General features: G+C 43.8%; 1 protein-coding gene across 8 annotated transcripts in view; it reads left to right on the forward strand.

The window, feature by feature from the left end:
• The window catches only part of TNC (tenascin C), a 106,148-nt gene that overhangs the window by 51,863 nt on the left and 35,911 nt on the right, over positions 1-18,374 (forward strand). For all 8 annotated transcript variants that reach the window (XM_054221014.1, XM_054221016.1, XM_054221018.1 and 5 more), the window contains 9 exons: positions 5,241-5,827; positions 6,921-8,234; positions 10,031-10,294; positions 11,158-11,273; positions 11,370-11,526; positions 12,146-12,415; positions 13,543-13,728; positions 14,410-14,499; positions 15,215-15,478. In XM_054221014.1, coding sequence (XP_054076989.1) covers positions 5,241-5,827; positions 6,921-8,234; positions 10,031-10,294; positions 11,158-11,273; positions 11,370-11,526; positions 12,146-12,415; positions 13,543-13,728; positions 14,410-14,499; positions 15,215-15,478 — 3,248 coding nt within the window. The remainder of the gene's footprint in view (positions 1-5,240; positions 5,828-6,920; positions 8,235-10,030; positions 10,295-11,157; positions 11,274-11,369; positions 11,527-12,145; positions 12,416-13,542; positions 13,729-14,409; positions 14,500-15,214; positions 15,479-18,374) is intronic.

Below are 18,374 nucleotides of genomic sequence, written 5' to 3' on the forward strand. Positions count from 1 at the left end.
AAAGAAAATGATTTTCTGTAGTTATGAATGTATGGAAACAGCAGTGAAACATGGTGAAGTCACAACTGTTCATGGTTTGGCCTGCTATGTCAAAACTTTCAGCCTCCTCCTCCCCCCCCTCAGTCTTTTTCTTTGAGAACATTTCAATTTACTTCAGACCTAATCCATTTGTGTTTGAGGAGATGCCTGGAGCCTCAAGAGTCACATGCTCTTGGCAAAGCTACATTAGCACTTTTTTCTTTAAAAGGTTGCATCTTTTGAAGCCTTGCCTTGTAAAAATGCTCTCTGGCAGACAGTTTCAATGTATTAATCCTCTGTAATAGCACTGCTTGTATTCCTTGTAGCAAAAGCACAAGCTCCCCATGTGTGCAGAGAGGGAGTATTCCAGGTCAGATCGAATTCCTAACGTGGCTCTTTTTTCTGTGTGGCAATAGATAAAGAAAAGAGCACCGTGATATCGTGATGCCAGTGCCCACACACGGGCACTGCAGGATACCCCAGTCTTGAGGGAACAGATGGCCAGAACACAACTTGGTGGAAATTCTCGAAACATGAAGTTTCTTCAGTTAACAGATCACAGAAAGCTATTTTGGGGGCAGCAATTAACAAATGCACCTCAAAATGCACCATTTCATGTTTTCTGTAGAGGGTTATGGCCCTCTTCCAACTGAGCCTTCCTCTCTGTCAGAATCCAGCCCATTGCTACTTTTATGCAGATTTTAACAAGATGTGCTTGAATCCAATACATGGTGATGATATTTTATCCCCTCCTGCTGTAATATTGAAATTATGTTTAGAGAAGAATTGTTTCTTCCCCCCCCCCCCCCCCCCGCCTTTAAGTCTAATTTCCAAGTCGTGACATGTAAAGAGTGTCTGAGCAAATCTAATCAGCCTTCTGCTTCCTTTAAGCAGGACAGCTGAGATAGTTTTTAACACCCCCATTTCTTCATTGCTGCAATCTGTTTTGATTAAAATTGCGCAGGGTTCTCATTTGCATATTTATCGCTCCACGTACCCACAAATCATCTCACAACTCTGCCACTCCTGAATTTGCAAGAGAGAATAGAGTGGTACGCGAGAACTTTAAACTATGCAAACGTTAATTTAGTTTCTCACACCTGCTGGTTTCCAGCAAATATGTCTTTGAGGAAGCAAAATATTCATACATTGCCTTTGCTTGGTATTCCCCAGGAGTCAGGATTCCTGTGGTTTTTTCAAAATTGGTAGAAAATTTCCTATTAAGAAACAAATTTCTAATTAAACGGAAAGGGGCTGAAAAAGTATTGATGTCGGGAGGGGGACGTGGGAGGGGGGACAGTGTCTACACAAAAAGAAACCCTAACATTTTTTCAGCTTTTGACAGCCAGACTATGATGCGCTTTCAGATCCTCGGATGAAAGTGCTGCAGTCGAAAGGAAAATTATTCCTTTCCTTTATGCTATTGACAGTCCATCTTACTTCCACCACATACTGTTAAGAGTATTATTAGCTATTAAGGAGTGTTTTTCTAGAAATGGTCTTTTTTTTCTCTTTGGATAACAACTAAATTTACAGTTAGTATTTATATAAGACAAGGAATTTTTTTTTCCTGAATTTTTCTGCATCAGCTGGTACTGCATAGATGCCATGATTAGCTTCTCGGTTCATAGTCTCTATTTTTTTAATAGTCCAAGTAAACTCTGAAGTGAATAGTACCATGCTCTGAGCCAGCCAATACCGAGGAGTAGAGAGGAGACAGAAAGTTTAGCCTGTGGCTGGGATGAAAAAATGTGTATTATCTTCGTAGTCTTCTGACTTGAATTTGAACCCAGCTCTCCTTGCGGAGTTGCCAAACTTTCATCACCGCTACTGCCACGGTGGCTGAGCCGTTGCCAAATGCTCTGTTCCCACGTTGCACTGATACGAGCGGCACGTTTATTAGGGAGAGGCTGACATCTCTGTCCTTGGCACCTAGACCAATACTTTCAGCTATATCACTTGGTAAGTTTATGTGCTCTAAAGAAGACTGTGCACAATTAAAAAAAAAAAAAAAAAAAAAGAAAAAAGAAAAAGTACTCTGATGAGGATAGCTGGTGCATCCAGTGTTAGTGATCCAAGGTCTCATCGCTCAGCCTGCACCTGCACAAGCTGTACTCAGATGGGCGAGGCTACCAAAGTGCTTTTGGAAGCAAAGGTGTCCACAGCAGGCCTCAGGTGATGCCGACAGATATGTTCTTGGATCTATTTTTTAAATGGTCCTAGTACACAACCTATTAAGTAACATGACTGCAAAATCCAGACCTGCAGGAAGTCCTAATCAGGGAAATTTAAGACGTGTACAGCAAGGCCAAACTCGTGATGATAAGGATCATCATCTTTTGCAAATTCTTGCTATAAGACTTATATGTGCCTGTGAATAATCCAGCAGCTGATGTCTGCAAAGAAAATAGAGAGGAGATGTCTCCAAGAGGCAGGTTTAAAATACAATCTACGTGAACCTTTCTGAAGGGAAGAAGACGGGGAAAAATGAAGGAACGACAGAGCCTGACAGTTGCTGTGGTTTCCATTTATCTCTAGAACACTCTGCTCCTGGGTGGTCCATTGTGGTCTGAGCTGTTGTTTAGATATGTTTGAGGAATGGGAGTTGGAGAGGAGGATGTCGTCTTTGTTCTTCCAGACAAAAATATGGCTAATGTGTAAATAATTGTATGAAGGTGTCTTGTTTAGTAGATTTCAAATTCAGGAGTGGAGCTTGGCTAATCATGCTGGGTCCTTGGCAGATCAGATGAGAAACACCTGATCTGAATTAGCTCAGGTATCACACTAGGTGTTAAAACACAGAGGTCACAGATCAGACACTGGGGAATGCTTCTTCTAGACCACCACAGTGCCTCTTCATAAACTTCAAAAGGATGTCAGCCAAGATACATTAAGTGTCATCTGTAGGCTGTGAGGTTTGGCTGACTGTAATGCAGTGAGTATCCATTAAAAGTAACGGTGTTCACATGGCTTTCATCAGTAGGGAAGTTAACAGTGACAGTGGCTCTTGTCAGAAGCCGGTTTTTCATTTTCCAGGCATATTAAAAAAAATCACAGTTTGTACTGTCATAAAATGATATGTAAATTCACGTCAGCCAGAAGAAAAACTACAGTCAATTTCCTTGATTTGGGCAAGGCCCATATTCTTGTAGGTTGGGATTTACAAAAGCCATAAAGAAATTGATGCTCGACTTTCAGTAAAATTCAGTGAGAATTAGATGCAAAGCTGCTTCCAGTTTGTTCCATTTTCCGTTGGTGATGCGTCTGTCAAGCAGCCTGTCCCTTAGATAACTACTTGAGGATGAGGCACCAATTTTAGGTGTGTGACCTTGTCTCAGGGCAAAAAGTGTACTGCACGTGGAATCTCATTGCATGGAATACAATCCGTAAACCCCAAGTGGGAGTACTTGAGAGTAAAATCCCACTTCAAATACTGTCCTGAACACGTTTCATGAACTGGCAACCCAATTTAGGGACTGGCCTGAGTCACAAATGACACCTGGACCATGTCTGAGACTGTTATTCTTTATTTAGCTTCCTGGTCATCTCTTCTGGGGCAGACAGGGGTTGCAGGCATATTCGAACAAATGGGGTGTTAAAAATGGCTTAAAGCTGAATGCTTTTCCATGACAAGAAAAAAGCTTCCACTGCTGCTTGTTTACTTCTGATTTATTCCCCAATAAAAAGGGGTGAAGTTCACTCTTTGTGAGCTCAACATTGTCTACAAAAAAATTAACTTCAGTAAACTGTCTGTTGTATTATTGTCATTCTTTTACAAAAGCAGCTGGGGTAGCATGGGAAAAAAATGATGTCTACACTTTGGGGGAAGCAGAAGCGGGGAAGAAGCTAGTCTCTCATCTGACAAAGGATTTATCGTCAAAACAGTGGTGTTTAGAGAATAAATTGCTGTTTCCTCCATTACTGGCATTTCACTAGCTTACAACTAGTGAAGTATAGTCGCTGACCTAACTGCTTAACCAAGGTTTTCTGGGAGTAGAAAGAAAAACAAATGCCAAGATGACATTTATTGGGTGAGCTTGTTTAGTCAGTCCATTAGCTGCTTTTGGTTCTCGCTCTGCATGCTGAAGGGCTGATTCTGCATGGAAGACAATAGATCTCTTTCATCTGCCCTAACTCATATCATTTGAAAGGAACAGGTACAGATTGAGAAGGAAGAGGAAATACTGAAAGTGTTGGAAACGAATGAGTTTCGGGACGAGCTAGTAAAGTCCAGCCAGGTGCTTGTAACCATCAGCGAGCCTTTGTATACTAGCTGATGGAAGATCAGACAGTGGGAAATGCTGCCCAGTGAAAAGGTCTATTGGTTGCTAAAAAAGATGGTTTCACACCTGTATTGATGTAAAGCTTTCTCTCTTTCGTGAAGGACTTAGATGATCCAAGGATTTCTTTTCCTTTCTTTCCTCTCCCTTTTTTCTGTGTATGTGTGTGCACGTGTATTTCTACTGCTGTTTCTTACAGGGTTTCTCCCCTGTTGGAATCTCATCTTCTGTTGTTTCTCGCTGCTTCTATGCTAAAATATTGCTAGCTATGGTACAACCACTAACACCAGAACCTTCAACCTGCAGCATTCTCCAACGAGCTCCATTTCATGCAAATCATCAGTATAGTGAAACTTACTGTTGGGCTACAAGCCGTGGAGCAACTGGAGTAATTTAAAGCATATGGAAAAGGGCTGCAATAAGCTCAGTAGTGTTGATATAACTTTTGACAATGGCTCGAATTTTTTACACAATGCAGCTTTCTGTAGCCTGCAAGCAGTAGACTAATGGGTGAAGGAAATACAGCCTTTTAACATTAGTTGAATCATAATAGAATATATATCTATTTTACCTACCTCTGTCTGAAAGTAGTGCTTTCAGTTGAGATGAGACTCAGCAGTCCTTGCTCTGGTCTTCTGCTTGAGGCAGTTAAACCTTCCATACTCCGCTATACTTGCTCTAAATTGGAACTAATAGGAGCTTCCTTCAAGATTCATGTCTTGTGACATTTTGCTTACAAGCACACTGAGATCCTGGAAAACAAGGTAATGCAGTGTTCTCGTACATGTGTTGTTATATATAAGCTTGGGTGAAGTGAGATCGTACGTTGAGTAGCACCCCAGCCATGTTCTTTAAGGGTGCCAGCACACGTTCAGTGTCATAGGCCTTTTGTTGGGTGGTGTAGCTGTGGTCCATCCCTTACACTGCTCTTTCTTCTTTTAGGGAACAAGTGTGCCAGGAAAGGAAAGGATATCCACCTTTGAACTGTCTCTCCAATTTATGTACCAGACTACAAAGGCCAAACATATATAAGACTATCAGCTTTGAAAAGGAACTGAACGCTACAATGGGACTCCCCACCCAGGTTTTGGCCTGTGCGATCTTAGCTTTGCTGTACCAGCATGTCAATGGTGGACTCATCAAGCGAATTATCCGGCAGAAGCGGGAGACTGGGCTAAACGTCACCTTGCCAGAGGATAATCAGCCTGTGGTTTTTAACCATGTCTACAACATCAAGTTGCCTGTTGGCTCCCTTTGCTCTGTGGACCTGGATACAGCAAGTGGTGATGCAGACCTGAAGGCGGAAATTGAGCCCGTCAAGAATTACGAGGAGCACACAGTGAATGAGGAGAACCAGATTGTCTTCACGCACCGTATTAACATTCCCCGCCGGGCTTGTGGCTGTGCAGCTGCCCCAGACATTAAGGATCTGCTGAGCAGACTAGAGGAGCTGGAGGGGCTGGTATCCTCCCTACGGGAGCAGTGTGCCAGCGGGGCTGGATGCTGTCCGAATTCCCAGGCAGTGGAAGGTAAGGCAGACTGGGGAGCTGCTCTTGGGGAAATTCCTGTGCTGGCCGTAGATCTTGTTTAGACTAGATACTCAAATCTGTTTCAAGAATGAGCAGAAGTCAACTTGTTAAATTTGAAACGTAATCAAAACTGGGGATGTATTTGGCCAGCTTGCAAGATACATTCATTCACAGTTTTGCGGTTCTGTGAATCTGTGGGTCAGGAGTCTGCCTGGGCCGCTTTGTAGCTGTGGCATTGAGCATGTACGGCACTCGGGCATGGCGACAATCTGTGTCGGAGTTAAGATTAAAACTCCTACAGTCTAAACTCTTGGCTCCACTTTTTGTCCCCTTGAATAAGCTGCCAATGCAACCATTTTCGTTTCCAAGTTTTTCTTAATAGAGACCAATAAAAATACAGCAGAACATAACGTAATAGGCAAGCACAAACAGTTAGAGACGGGGGGGGGAAAAGTATACTGCCGGCTGTTTTTGAACTGAAGCAAGCGATTGGTCATACAAGAGAGAAAACACAGGTCTGCTCAGTAGTAATCTGTCCCTCCGAGCACAGAGCCAGTCTCACAGTTGATGATACGACGTGTTGCCTGGCTTTTTATGTTCTGGAGTGAATTGGTGAATAATGCTTCATGGTGCATGCCCTAATGAAGCAGTCAGGAAAGCTGCTCAGGCAGTGGAAGAGGGATTTTGAGAAGGGCAGAGGAATCCAGCATGCTCATTTACCAAGCAGCTGGCAGGGGCTCTTCCCTGGCATTAGTGCTAATTAAAGCATTCCTCTGTCGTGGTTTGGGCCAGACTGGCCACTGAAATGAATGACAGATGCTCTCTGACCTCTCTCTGAGGAGAAGGGAGAAAGAGATTTATGAGTTTAAAAGAAAACTAAACTACTTTAATGAAAATATTAATAAAAAGACCTGGGTAAACTAAGTCTCACTGGAGAAAGAAGGAGTTATTCTCATTTAAAAGCTTTGGTAATTCTGGAAATCGTGTCCTGTAGGGAGCTAAGAAAATCAGACCCTTTTAGGTCATGTGTGCCGTGCTGGCATAATGCATCACAGACAAGAGGAGTAATGGGTTTTCTGGATCATTGGTACAGGTCGCCTGGACACAACACCCTATTGCAGTGGGCACGGCAACTACAGCATCGAGATCTGCGGCTGCATTTGTGAGCCAGGCTGGAAAGGCCCCAACTGCTCTGAACCGGACTGCCCACGCAACTGCTTCAACCGGGGCCTCTGTGTCCAGGGCAAGTGCATCTGCAACGAAGGCTTTGCTGGCGAGGACTGCAGCCAGGCCACCTGCCCCTCTGACTGTAATGACCAAGGCAAGTGCGTGGATGGGGTTTGCGTGTGCTTCGAGGGGTACACAGGCACAGACTGCAGCGAAGAGCTCTGCTCCCAGGGGTGCAGCGTGCATGGGAGGTGCGTGAGCGGGCGGTGCGTGTGCCATGAGGGCTTCACCGGCGAGGACTGCAGCGAGCCCCTCTGCCCCAACAACTGCCACAACCGTGGGCGCTGCGTGGACAACGAGTGTGTCTGCGACGAGGGCTACACCGGCGAGGATTGCAGCGAGCTCATCTGCCCCAATGACTGCTTCGACCGCGGGCGCTGTGTCAACGGGACCTGCTTCTGCGAGGAGGGCTTCACCGGGGAGGACTGCGGGGAGCTGACCTGCCCTAACAACTGCAATGGCAACGGGCGCTGCGAGAACGGGCTCTGCGTCTGCTACGAGGGCTTCGTGGGGGATGACTGCAGTGAGAAGAAGTGCCCGAAGGACTGCCACAACCGTGGGCGCTGCATGGGCGGGCGCTGCATCTGCCACGAGGGGTACCTGGGCGAGGACTGTGGGGAGCTGCGGTGCCCCAATGACTGTCACAACCGTGGGCGCTGCATCAACGGGCAGTGCGTGTGCCATGAAGGATTCATTGGGGAGGACTGTGGGGAGCTGCGGTGCCCCAGTGACTGCAACAACCGTGGGCGCTGTGTCAACGGGCAGTGCGTGTGCCACGAAGGATTCATCGGGGACGACTGTGGCGAGCTGCGGTGCCCCAACGATTGCAACAACCGTGGCCGCTGTGTCAATGGGCAGTGTGTGTGTGACGAGGGGTACACAGGGGAGGACTGTGGGGAGCTGCGGTGCCCCGAAGACTGCCACAACCGTGGGCGCTGTGTGGAGGGGCGTTGTGAGTGCGACAATGGCTTCACGGGGGAGGACTGCGGTGAGCTGTCTTGCCCCAACAACTGCCACCAGCACGGGCGCTGCATCAATGGGCGCTGTGTGTGCCATGAGGGCTTCATGGGAGAGGACTGCCGTGATCGGTCCTGCCCCAACGACTGCAACAATGCAGGACGCTGCATCGACGGACAGTGTGTCTGTGAGGACGGTTACATGGGGGATGACTGCTCCGATGGTAGGTTGCAATGTCCCGTTTGAACTGCGTCCCCTGGGTAATTCCCTGTGTCCATCCAGCAGCCTTGGAGGCTCTGTGAACCTTTTCCATAGAGCTGGGCCCTGTTGCCACTCGTCTTTATCATAATCCAAACAGCTGAATCAGAGAAGTAACAAAACCAGTAGCAAGCTCTTGGCCTCCCTTACTTTTCAAGGCTATGTAGTGTAGCGGTGGTTGGTGACTTTTGGTGGTCAGCAAGCCAACAGGCTAATAATGGTGATGTGGGCCATTTGTTATCTCCAAGTTTGCTCCCACCACAATGTCACTTGAGCTGTAGCTATCACTGGCTGGGATTTGTCACCATGACCTTTCAGTTTATTATAGTACCTCTTGATGCTAAAAAAAAAAAAAAAAAAGCATCTGAAAGAAACTGTTCTAGCTATGGAGAAGAAGGGGGTGTCCAGAGGTCCAGAGTTGTCTTACTAGGTATTCAGCAAGATCTATTAAAAGAATATGGACTGAATTTTGACTAAAGGCTTTGCAGGAATAGGATAATGTAGATAATGAATGTCAGTGACTAAAGAACCTGGGTATGAAACGTTTCTTATAGCCAGATTCTCGTTCCCAGTCTCATGCTGGATGGATAAGAAAGGGGGTTGCATTTACAACACTATTGCTGTTGTAGGAACCAAAACCAAAACACACAGTACTGACAACATACACTGACAGCCACCAAGGACTCAGCAACTTTGCTTTGGAGGCAGATCTCTGGGCTGGAGCCCTGGTGGAGGCAAAGGGGGTAGTGGAGGCAAGGCACGCACAGAAAATAACGTCCTATCTGAGTGATCTCTATGAGACAACTGTCACGATGGAATTGCCAGATGTTGCAAATATTGCAGTACAAGCTTTCAGGATTACCATAGGGGCCTCGGCTATCACTCAATTGGCCAAATAGATTTTTCTAACTAAAGTAAAACTTTATTTTATATATGTGTGTATATATATATGTGCGTGTGTGTGTGTTAGATCTGACAAAAGCTTAGAGTAAAAGCATAGAATCAGCTGGAGTGGAAACTTAGCTAGAAAGTCTCATGCTTAGTTTCCCAGTACCACTGACTCTATGGAAACTGATAGAAAATTTTGGCAGCTAGATAATGGCAGGCATTGCGCTATAAAGGAGGTAGTTTTCTTTAGTAGATCCCAGGGGAGAAATTTTGAAACTAAGATCTTTGTAGAGTAATCAAAGAGTACTTTGGGGTTGGGAACATTATAGAAGACAATGGGTACCCTTGAAAAGAAATTCCCATTTTTCATGTCCTCCTTCTGGAAGACTCCCAAGCCACACTTTATGCTCTTGTGTGTGCAAATGTGGAGTAATCCATTGTAAGTATTTACAAAAATAATCTTTTATTTTACTTTGGAAAATCTGTGCAATTCTGTGTATCCAAACCCCAGGACTTCCAGCTATAAAATCATGTGTTGCTGGCAGTTGAATTAAACATCTGAATCGCTAGGGACCCAGCTATAGTAGTCTTGTGCAGTAGCCATGAGAGGAGGAGCTGGAACGCAGTCAGCCATAGGTTGTGTGCAAGTGTATGAGCAGAAATTGGCCTGTGTCTTTTGGAAATGTCTGTAGGCTTCATCAGCTGAACATTCCTTTCTTCAAGAGGCTAATTTGTGTGACATGGCTTCCCCATTCCCTGTTTCTTAGATGATTCTTACAAGCTGCTCCTGGGAAAATGTAAAACTGGGTAAGTCATTATTTTCTGAGCCTTGAAAACTTCTTATAAGTTTGTTTTGTTTTTTCCCCTTCCTAGTGTCTCCTCCAACTGAACTGACTGTGACAAACGTAACAGATAAAACTGTAAATCTGGAATGGAAGCATGAGAATCTTGTCAATGAGTACCTCATCACCTATGTCCCTACCAGCAGTGGTGGCTTGGATATGCAGTTCACCGTGCCAGGAAACCAGACAGCTGCCACTATTCATGAACTGGAGCCGGGTGTAGAATATTTCATCCGTGTCTTTGCAATCCTTAAAAACAAGAAGAGTATTCCTGTCAGTGCCAGGGTAGCAACATGTGAGTTTAATAGTCCTTGTACTCATTCTTTTGTCTATTCCGTAGTATGTATTTATTTACATCACTTTTTTAGGGTGTGATTTTTTTTTTATCTTCTATTTTCAATTCATCTTCTGTTCTGGACAAAGACAGTTGTCTTCACTTTCATTTTCTGTTCTTTTCCAATACCAATGACCATGTTAAAAGTACAGTTCACTAGTTCTGCTCTCTACAGTGCCTCCCAATGAATATTATGAGATCTTTGTAAATTAAGACCCTTGGCTTCTTCATAACAAGGTGTATTTTAAAAATCTGGTAATGTTCCTGAAAAAAATATAAAAATTTAGCAGCATGTAGAAGAGCAATATGAAATTACTCGGATCCAAACCGCTTTGACTTAAGTGGAGGTTATATTTGTTTTGCATCTTTAGTGTGTTTTACCACAACTTACTCTCTGTCTGCCTGTCTGTTCATTCATTGTTCATCTTCCATTTTTTTATTGTGTGCACCACAGTCGTATCTAAACATCCCAGCCTCAAAAGATGCCCTTTGACGTCTGTCACTGTGCTCATTTTTAGAGACCTGGGGCAGGATTCATCTCACATAAGTTCAAATGTCCACACTAGGCTTCTTTCAGGAGGGCAAGGAAAGAGATTTCTAGGGCAAAATTTGTTTTATCGTTTTGCTCTAAGGTGACATCTAAAACAGCTTAGAGGAATGTCTCTCCAAAGGCAGAACAATTGGCTGTGAAGAGGGTTTAAACATCTCAGACGCAGATACCTACATGGCAGATATTTATAGGTGTGGAAAGATGTCCCACCCCCGGTGCCCTATTTATGGGAACTTGCTGCTCGTGTAATGATATCCTGTTTCTTCTGTTGCAGATCTTCCCGCTCCAGAAGGTCTGAAATTCAAATCTGTTAGAGAAACATCCGTCCAGGTGGAGTGGGATCCTCTGAACTTTTCATTTGATGGCTGGGAGCTGGTCTTCCGTAATATGGTAAGGAAGCAGTGTTTTCATGTATAGATGCCATATATAAGTGAAAGAACCTGGATTTTTAAAGTTTAGTCTAACTGATTGTTCTATGTGTTACAGAAAAAGGATGACAACGGAGATATTACCAGCAGCTTGAAAAGGCCAGAGACATCTTATATGCAGCCAGGTTTGGCACCAGGGCAACAGTATAATGTATCCCTTCATATAGTGAAAAACAATACCCGAGGACCAGGACTATCCAAAGTGATAACCACAAGTAAGCACAACCTGTATTTAGTGTAGTGCCACCAATAAAACGACTGCTGTTTGGTGTAGCCTAAGGAGTTTTTAAACAAAGAGAAAGCCAGGCTCTGTACTGTGAATTGCTGGGGGGGGGGGAGAGGAAGTGGAGCTGCTAATGGAGAATACATGAGGAGAAATTAATTCCTTTTCAAATTACGTTTTTGAAGAGGAAAGGAAATTTATATTTAGCGAGAAGGTAGCGAGCAGTATGCACTTCTATTCTTTTTCAAAATGTACATCAACAGGAACTAGAATTTCTGTCATCTTGGTGATATTTGCATGAAAAAACTATTTAAAAGAGAGTTTCTATTGTGCAGATGGAGAACCTCTTAGGGTTTCTGCTTGTCTGTCTTTTGGTAGCTTCTGATTTTAATGAATTTTCATGAATTAACCTTATGATTAATTGGTTCTATTTGTCACTTTCTTCTACAACTATAGAAAGTAAAGGAAGAAAGTCAATGAAGATAAGTTTCAGTTGGTAGAAGCCACTCACAAATAATTTTGATCTGAATCAGCAATTAAAAGCACAAGAACGTGTATGATTTTTCTGGCAAGATTTCTTTTAAAAATGCCTTTTTCTCTCTTTGTAACAGAGCTTGATGCCCCCAGCCAGATCGAGGCAAAAGATGTCACAGACACCACAGCTCTTATCACATGGTCCAAACCCTTGGCTGAAATTGAAGGCATAGAGCTCACTTATGGCCCCAAGGACGTTCCAGGGGACAGGACAACCATTGACCTCTCTGAAGATGAAAACCAATACTCTATTGGAAACCTGAGGCCGCACACAGAGTATGAAGTGACACTTGTCTCTCGTCGAGGGGACATGGAAAGCGACCCCATGAAAGAAGTCTTTGTCACAGGTAAGAGGCCTGGATACCAATCCAAACTCCTGGGAAGGCAATACAGTCACCATCAGTCTTCCTGTGCTATTTGTGTAGTGTTGCTTGAGTTGGTAGTTACTGCATCAACACAGAATCAGCACTGTTATAGAGGTGCATGAAAGCGGAGAATATTTTTTTTGTGCCTTATGTACCTCACTGGCTCAACAAAATATTTAGACTCCCCCCAAGTATCTAAATGTATTTTGAAAATGGGAATTACGTTATTAAGTCTCTTCAAAGCTTTTGCTCATCATAACCTAAATCTCTGCTTCAGGAAACAAATTCCTCTGGATTGCTTGTCTGTCTGCTAAGCCTAAATATCTTCCGTGGTTCCTATTCCATCTAAAATCTTGTTTGTCTAAATGCATAGCAGATTAGCAGAGAACTGCTTTTTTTCCGTCTTCAGTTCTGCAGATGTTTTCTGTCATGCTTTTATAAATTTCCTTTGCTCCTTAGTGATCCTGGCAATGCTTTGTGACAGAGAGGGTCCTTTAGCATGTTATCAAGGTTTGGTGCATTAAGGGAGCTGAGTAAATAGTACATAGAGAATGACCTCCTTTTCATCCTAAAATGTAGTTACTCATTCAGAGCAGGATTTGAGCCTACTAAAGGTGTGAACAGTGAATGCCCATTGGATTTCTACGTGATATTCACCTTTTGTTTTGAGACTTAGAGGTCTTTCAGCCATGAATCCAAGATATTTACTGAACAGAAAGCCTAGGGATGATTAATTCTTTTTACTTAGCAGCCTTTTTCCTTCTGAAAGATGAGGTATTTATATAGGTAAAATAATATTTTCCTCCAAATATGTTTTTCTACAAAATTATTTTGTAATAAAAAGTAATTACTAAAATTGAAAATGTTTTTTTTTGTCTCAGGAGATAAATGTTGAATTTCTTTCACTGATGTTTTCCCCAAAGCTAGTGAACTCTCCATTTCATGCTAAAAGAAATCTGCTTGATGTAGTTAACATAGTGGTATCATGTGAGAGGAAACTCCAGCTTTATGGATCATTTCACCTTCTAAAAAGTACTGTTATAAGAGATGCTATCATAAGAGAATTATTCCTATTTATTTTTATTGATTTATTGGTTGATTGATTGCAGACTTGGATGCTCCAAGAAACCTGAAGCGGGTGTCACAGACAGACAACAGCATTACATTGGAGTGGAAGAACAGCCATGCAAATATTGATAACTATCGAATTAAATTTGCTCCCATCTCTGGTGGAGACCATGCTGAGGTCACAGTGCCAAAGGGCAACCAAGCAACAACCAGAGCTACACTCACAGGTAGGGGAATGGAGAGGTTGTCATTAATGTCATGCTGCTGCCGTCACTCTAGAGCACACTAGTGTAGTGAAAAAATGCCCTTTTGGTCACTATATGTAAGAGGTACAAGCAGAGGTTATGCATTTTGAGTACGAGCAATTAAATTAAAATACATGTGATGTATATGTACACACCTGCAGATGGGTAACAGAAGGTTTGTAGCCATTTCACTTTCACGCGCATCTCTGAATCCCACTAGGATTCAGTTCCCTGAGCTCTAGGTAGCTACATGTCTTTGTGGATATGGCTTCACATCCCTGAGTGCAAACGGCTTTTGCATGTGTTAGGGATGGTATTTACTGATGCCAGTCTGCAGCTTTTCTGTGTTACCTGCAAGTTGCCTTACCAGCCTGCAAGGCTAGATAATGGTACTTTCTCCGTGTCACATGGATGTGTCTACCTGCTTTTCTTTGGCAGAAGTACCTACACTGCAAGGCCTTGAAAGCAGAAGCTATCTCTGAGTATGTGTTCGCACAGTGTCCAAAATACAATCTCAGTCAGCCATAATCTTTATCCTTTGGCAAGCACGTGGAAATTCTCTGCATACACACCAAAGCATATATCTTATTGCCCTTATTTAAATAAACGCCCATAGGCGTATTCTGTGGTCAGGAACTCATACTTCTATTCCTCATCTCTTAGGTTTGAGGCCTGGAACTGAATATGGCATTGGAGTGACAGCAGTGAGACAGGACAGGGAAAGCGCTCCTGCTACCATTAATGCTGGCACTGGTGAGTAGCTTGATCCCCCTTTGTGCTCCGGAGGAAGCAGCAAGTCAGGTGGAGCCACTACGAAGTTTCTTTCATTTCCAATTAATGTTGTATGAAATATTTTAGAAAGTCCTTGATTTCATTTTGGTACCAATGTGACATTCTCCCTCAAGGGAAAGAAAAAACATTTCCCGAAAGACTTTGACCTCTGAATTTGGCATCCTTTTCCTGTATGAGGATCTCTTAATGTTCTGGGAGTTTCATCTCCAGGTGGGCTCCTTAATGGTAATTATGCTTACACTGGTTACTCTGGCCATTCTCTAATTGTGAGGGTTTCTGGCAGGAATGGTGGTTATGGCCACAAGGTCGATCAGACAAAGGGCGCAGCCTCAGTGGTTGCAATAGTCCCGACTGACTGTCAGATCCAGGATTTTTCTCACAATATAGAATTTCCCAGGTAGATTCTCTGAAGGCTTAAATTCTACTTCTCCTCTATGCAGTGCCTGCTGAAGTGAGTGTAAGCGTGGGAAATTTGTTCTAGTGTGGTTTTTCTGTAAAAATGAACTTCATCATCCTCTACTTATATCCAGCAGCGGGGCTTCAAAAGCTCCAAAAGGTGGATAAGACTCTGAGCTGTTGCTAGACACCAAGTACAGATGTTACTCTGTCTACAGATGCCTGGAAAACTCCCAGGGCAGTTCAGAGACACCTCAACTTTGCTTTTTTTGACCTGTAGATCTTGATAACCCCAAGGACTTGGAAGTCAGTGACCCCACTGAAACCACCTTATCCCTTCGCTGGAGAAGACCAGTGGCCAAGTTTGATCGTTATCGCCTCATTTACGTTAGCCCCACTGGAAGGAGGAATGAAGTGGAGATCCCTGTGGACAGCACCTCTTTTGTCCTGCGAGGGCTGGATGCAGGGACGGAATACACCATTAGTCTGGTGGCGGAGAAAGGCAGACACAAAAGCAAACCCACAACTGTCAAGGGCTCAACTGGTGAGTAACAGCTTTTGATGAGTGCTGTGCACCAGGTCATGGGGCAATGACTAGCCCAAGTACAATTTCACCTGATTTTGTAGGGCTTGTCTGGGGAACTGCTTAAAACCATCAGTTGCCTGCAGAGCAGACTCGGCTCTGTCTAGCGCGATAGACTTAATTGAGGGATAGCCGTGTGTTTCCCTACCTACTGTGTTTAGCTCCGTGTTCTCAACAACTTCTTGCTTATCCTTTGAGAAGACTCACAAAGAACGCAGCTATGTATCCTGCAGGAAATGCAGACATCGTCCTTTGTTTTAAACGAGGCTGCTTTTTTGTGCATTATGTCTTATAACTTGTTTTGTTTTCTGCAGCCAAAAACTAAGAGGAAGAGCAACCAGAATGTATTTAACATTGCTTGTTCTTGCCTAATGAATTCTCTTCACAGCATGCCTCTACCCATCATGCTACAGCAGGGTCAACAGGGCTCTGATGTTGTGCTTTTTCAGTTTTCTTATCCACAAGCTAGAAAGGCTACTGCCACAAATCTGGTCACAGTCACCGTTTCCTTTGGATACCACAACTGTTACGTTTGTCTACAAATAAGGGGTCCATTTTTTGCCATCTCCATTTTTACAAACCACTCCAATTAACCACTATTAGTGGACTACTGGTTGAACAAGGTTTTATTCTTTGTGCCACAATTTGATGCCAGGTTTCTTGCATACAGAATTATATCTCGGTACAGAACACGAATAAATTCTGAATCTGTCTGTGCCTTCAGGCTAAACCCTGTGAGGCAAAGCCTGAACTGCTGTAAGTAGGCAGAGACATTGAAATCAGAATCAGATGGGTTACAATTATTGTCCTTAGCAGGTATCAAATTGTTTATCCTTTTCTCCCGAAAGACCATCTATGAGGTAAACACACGCCAGAAGTTGTGGATTTTACAAATTAAAAACTATATAGCTTAACTGATCAAAATTGGTTTCATGTTCCCTGGTAGTGTTCATGCCAGCAGAGCCTCTGAACACTTTATTATTATCTCAAGTAATCCCGTACAGCAGAGAGTTACATGGTATGGTGTAAATTACAGAAAGCCATCAGTACTGAATTACGTGTTTGATGCGTGTCAGGCCTGTGTCCAATGTAGGGAAAAATTAGAAGGCCTCGAGGCACACATATACAAAAGGAAGCTGGAGGCTTATGTGGCAGGAGCGAGCAGGCTTTGATTTTTCCGCAGTTATCTGTTTTCCCACCTGTCTGAAGACTGAGTGGTCTCAAAAGAAGTATGCATGGGTGATGAAAAGGTAGAAACAAAATGCTGTGGAATTTCACAGTCTGGTCTTTCCAGCACCAGTTTCCAAAGTCTTACAAGGTGGTTTCTTTTTCCTGGTTTGGTTTTTGGGTTTTTTTATAAATACATTCATCTGGCCAGTGTGTTTGTTTTAAGTCTTTACTCAGAGCAGCCAGTAAACAAAGAGTTCTCTACAGTGGGCTCCTTAGAAGCAACAGCAGTAGTTGACATAACCTGTCACTGTGACCTTCCTCCCGCGTAGGAATGGACAAATCCAAACACATGAGCACGGGGAGGCAGAAATGCTCTGTGAGCCGGTGGGGTATAAGACAGGAGGTCTCTTCTTCAGTTTACTTTTTTTTGTCCACCCTCAAGTCAGCCCTCTTTATCCATGTTCCCAGTACTTGGGAGGTCCTGAAGTCCGCAGGCTCAGCCAAACGAACGTCTTGTTTTACCCTTTCTTGCAGAGCTATGGGGGACCTCAGGTCCATTGCGCTGCTGGGGAGAGTACTTGGAGCAACCAGAGGGAGAGAAAGGAAAGATTGAAGTGGAAAATGCCAGTAGCACAGGGAGGTCCGGGCTAGCTCTCCTCGGTGGGTGGAGGAGACAGTCCTGCTGTTTAGAGGGGCATGTGCCATCCCCGCTGAACAAGGGAGCCAGGGACTATGGAAGGGCTGAGAAATTTTCTTTTCAGAGTTTCCTTTGCTTCTCCAGATTGCCAGTTTTCATCTTATATTCTTCCCAGCCTCTTGATGGTTAGTCAGGCTTCTCTGCCAGCAGGTATTCAGGAGTTTCACATGTTATTTTTATTTGTTTGCATAGTAAATTTTCTATCACTGAGGGTAAAGCTTCTTTCAGCCCCAGAGCTGAAGATCTTCTGTTGGTGCCTTCTCTCCCCTCTCGCATTCTTCTTATTACCTTTTTATATTTATCAACTGTCCACACACAGACAGCTGAAACATTCAGAGCTCATGAACCTCTAGCAAAGAACATGTCACAAAATCTTCCACAGTACAGGATGGCAGCCTTCTGTTGCTTCTGTCTCTTCATATGGATGAAGTGCAGCTCAAGTGACAAAGTTTGTTTTTTTTAACTGGTGTCCATGATTCTACATTCAAGGGATGGTAAAGATTATGAAGTGAACAGTTTGCTAAATGTTATTTTGCTTTCCTGCAAAGACTGACTATTTCACGCTGCCATTTGCTTGTTTGTTTCTTTGTAGCTCTGTATAGTCTAACCCCAATGCAGGCAATGACTCCTGACCCAGAGCAGCTCTCTGGCTCTGGGAGTTTTCTTACTCCAGAGGCCTCAGGGATGCAGGAGGATGCACTGAGGGACCTCGTGGTCTCCAGGGTAACAGACCAAAGCTTTAGTGTCTCATGGTATGCGAATACAGGAGTCTACAGTAGTTTTGTGGTGGAGTACAAGGAAGTGTCACTGGCAGCTGGGCCCCCTGCAGAAACCTCCCTGCCCAGAGAATCCCTAGGTGCTGTGATTGACGGCCTCCAAGCTAACACTTCCTATAAAATCAAGGTGTATGGATTGGCTGGAGAACAGCGCTCTTCTCCTCTGGAAGCTGTGGCTACAACAGGTACCTCCTTTCTGTTATTAACAAAGGTG

Source organism: Rissa tridactyla, chromosome 14 (genome assembly GCF_028500815.1).
Source record: "Rissa tridactyla isolate bRisTri1 chromosome 14, bRisTri1.patW.cur.20221130, whole genome shotgun sequence".
NCBI classification, from domain to species: Eukaryota; Metazoa; Chordata; class Aves; order Charadriiformes; family Laridae; genus Rissa; species Rissa tridactyla.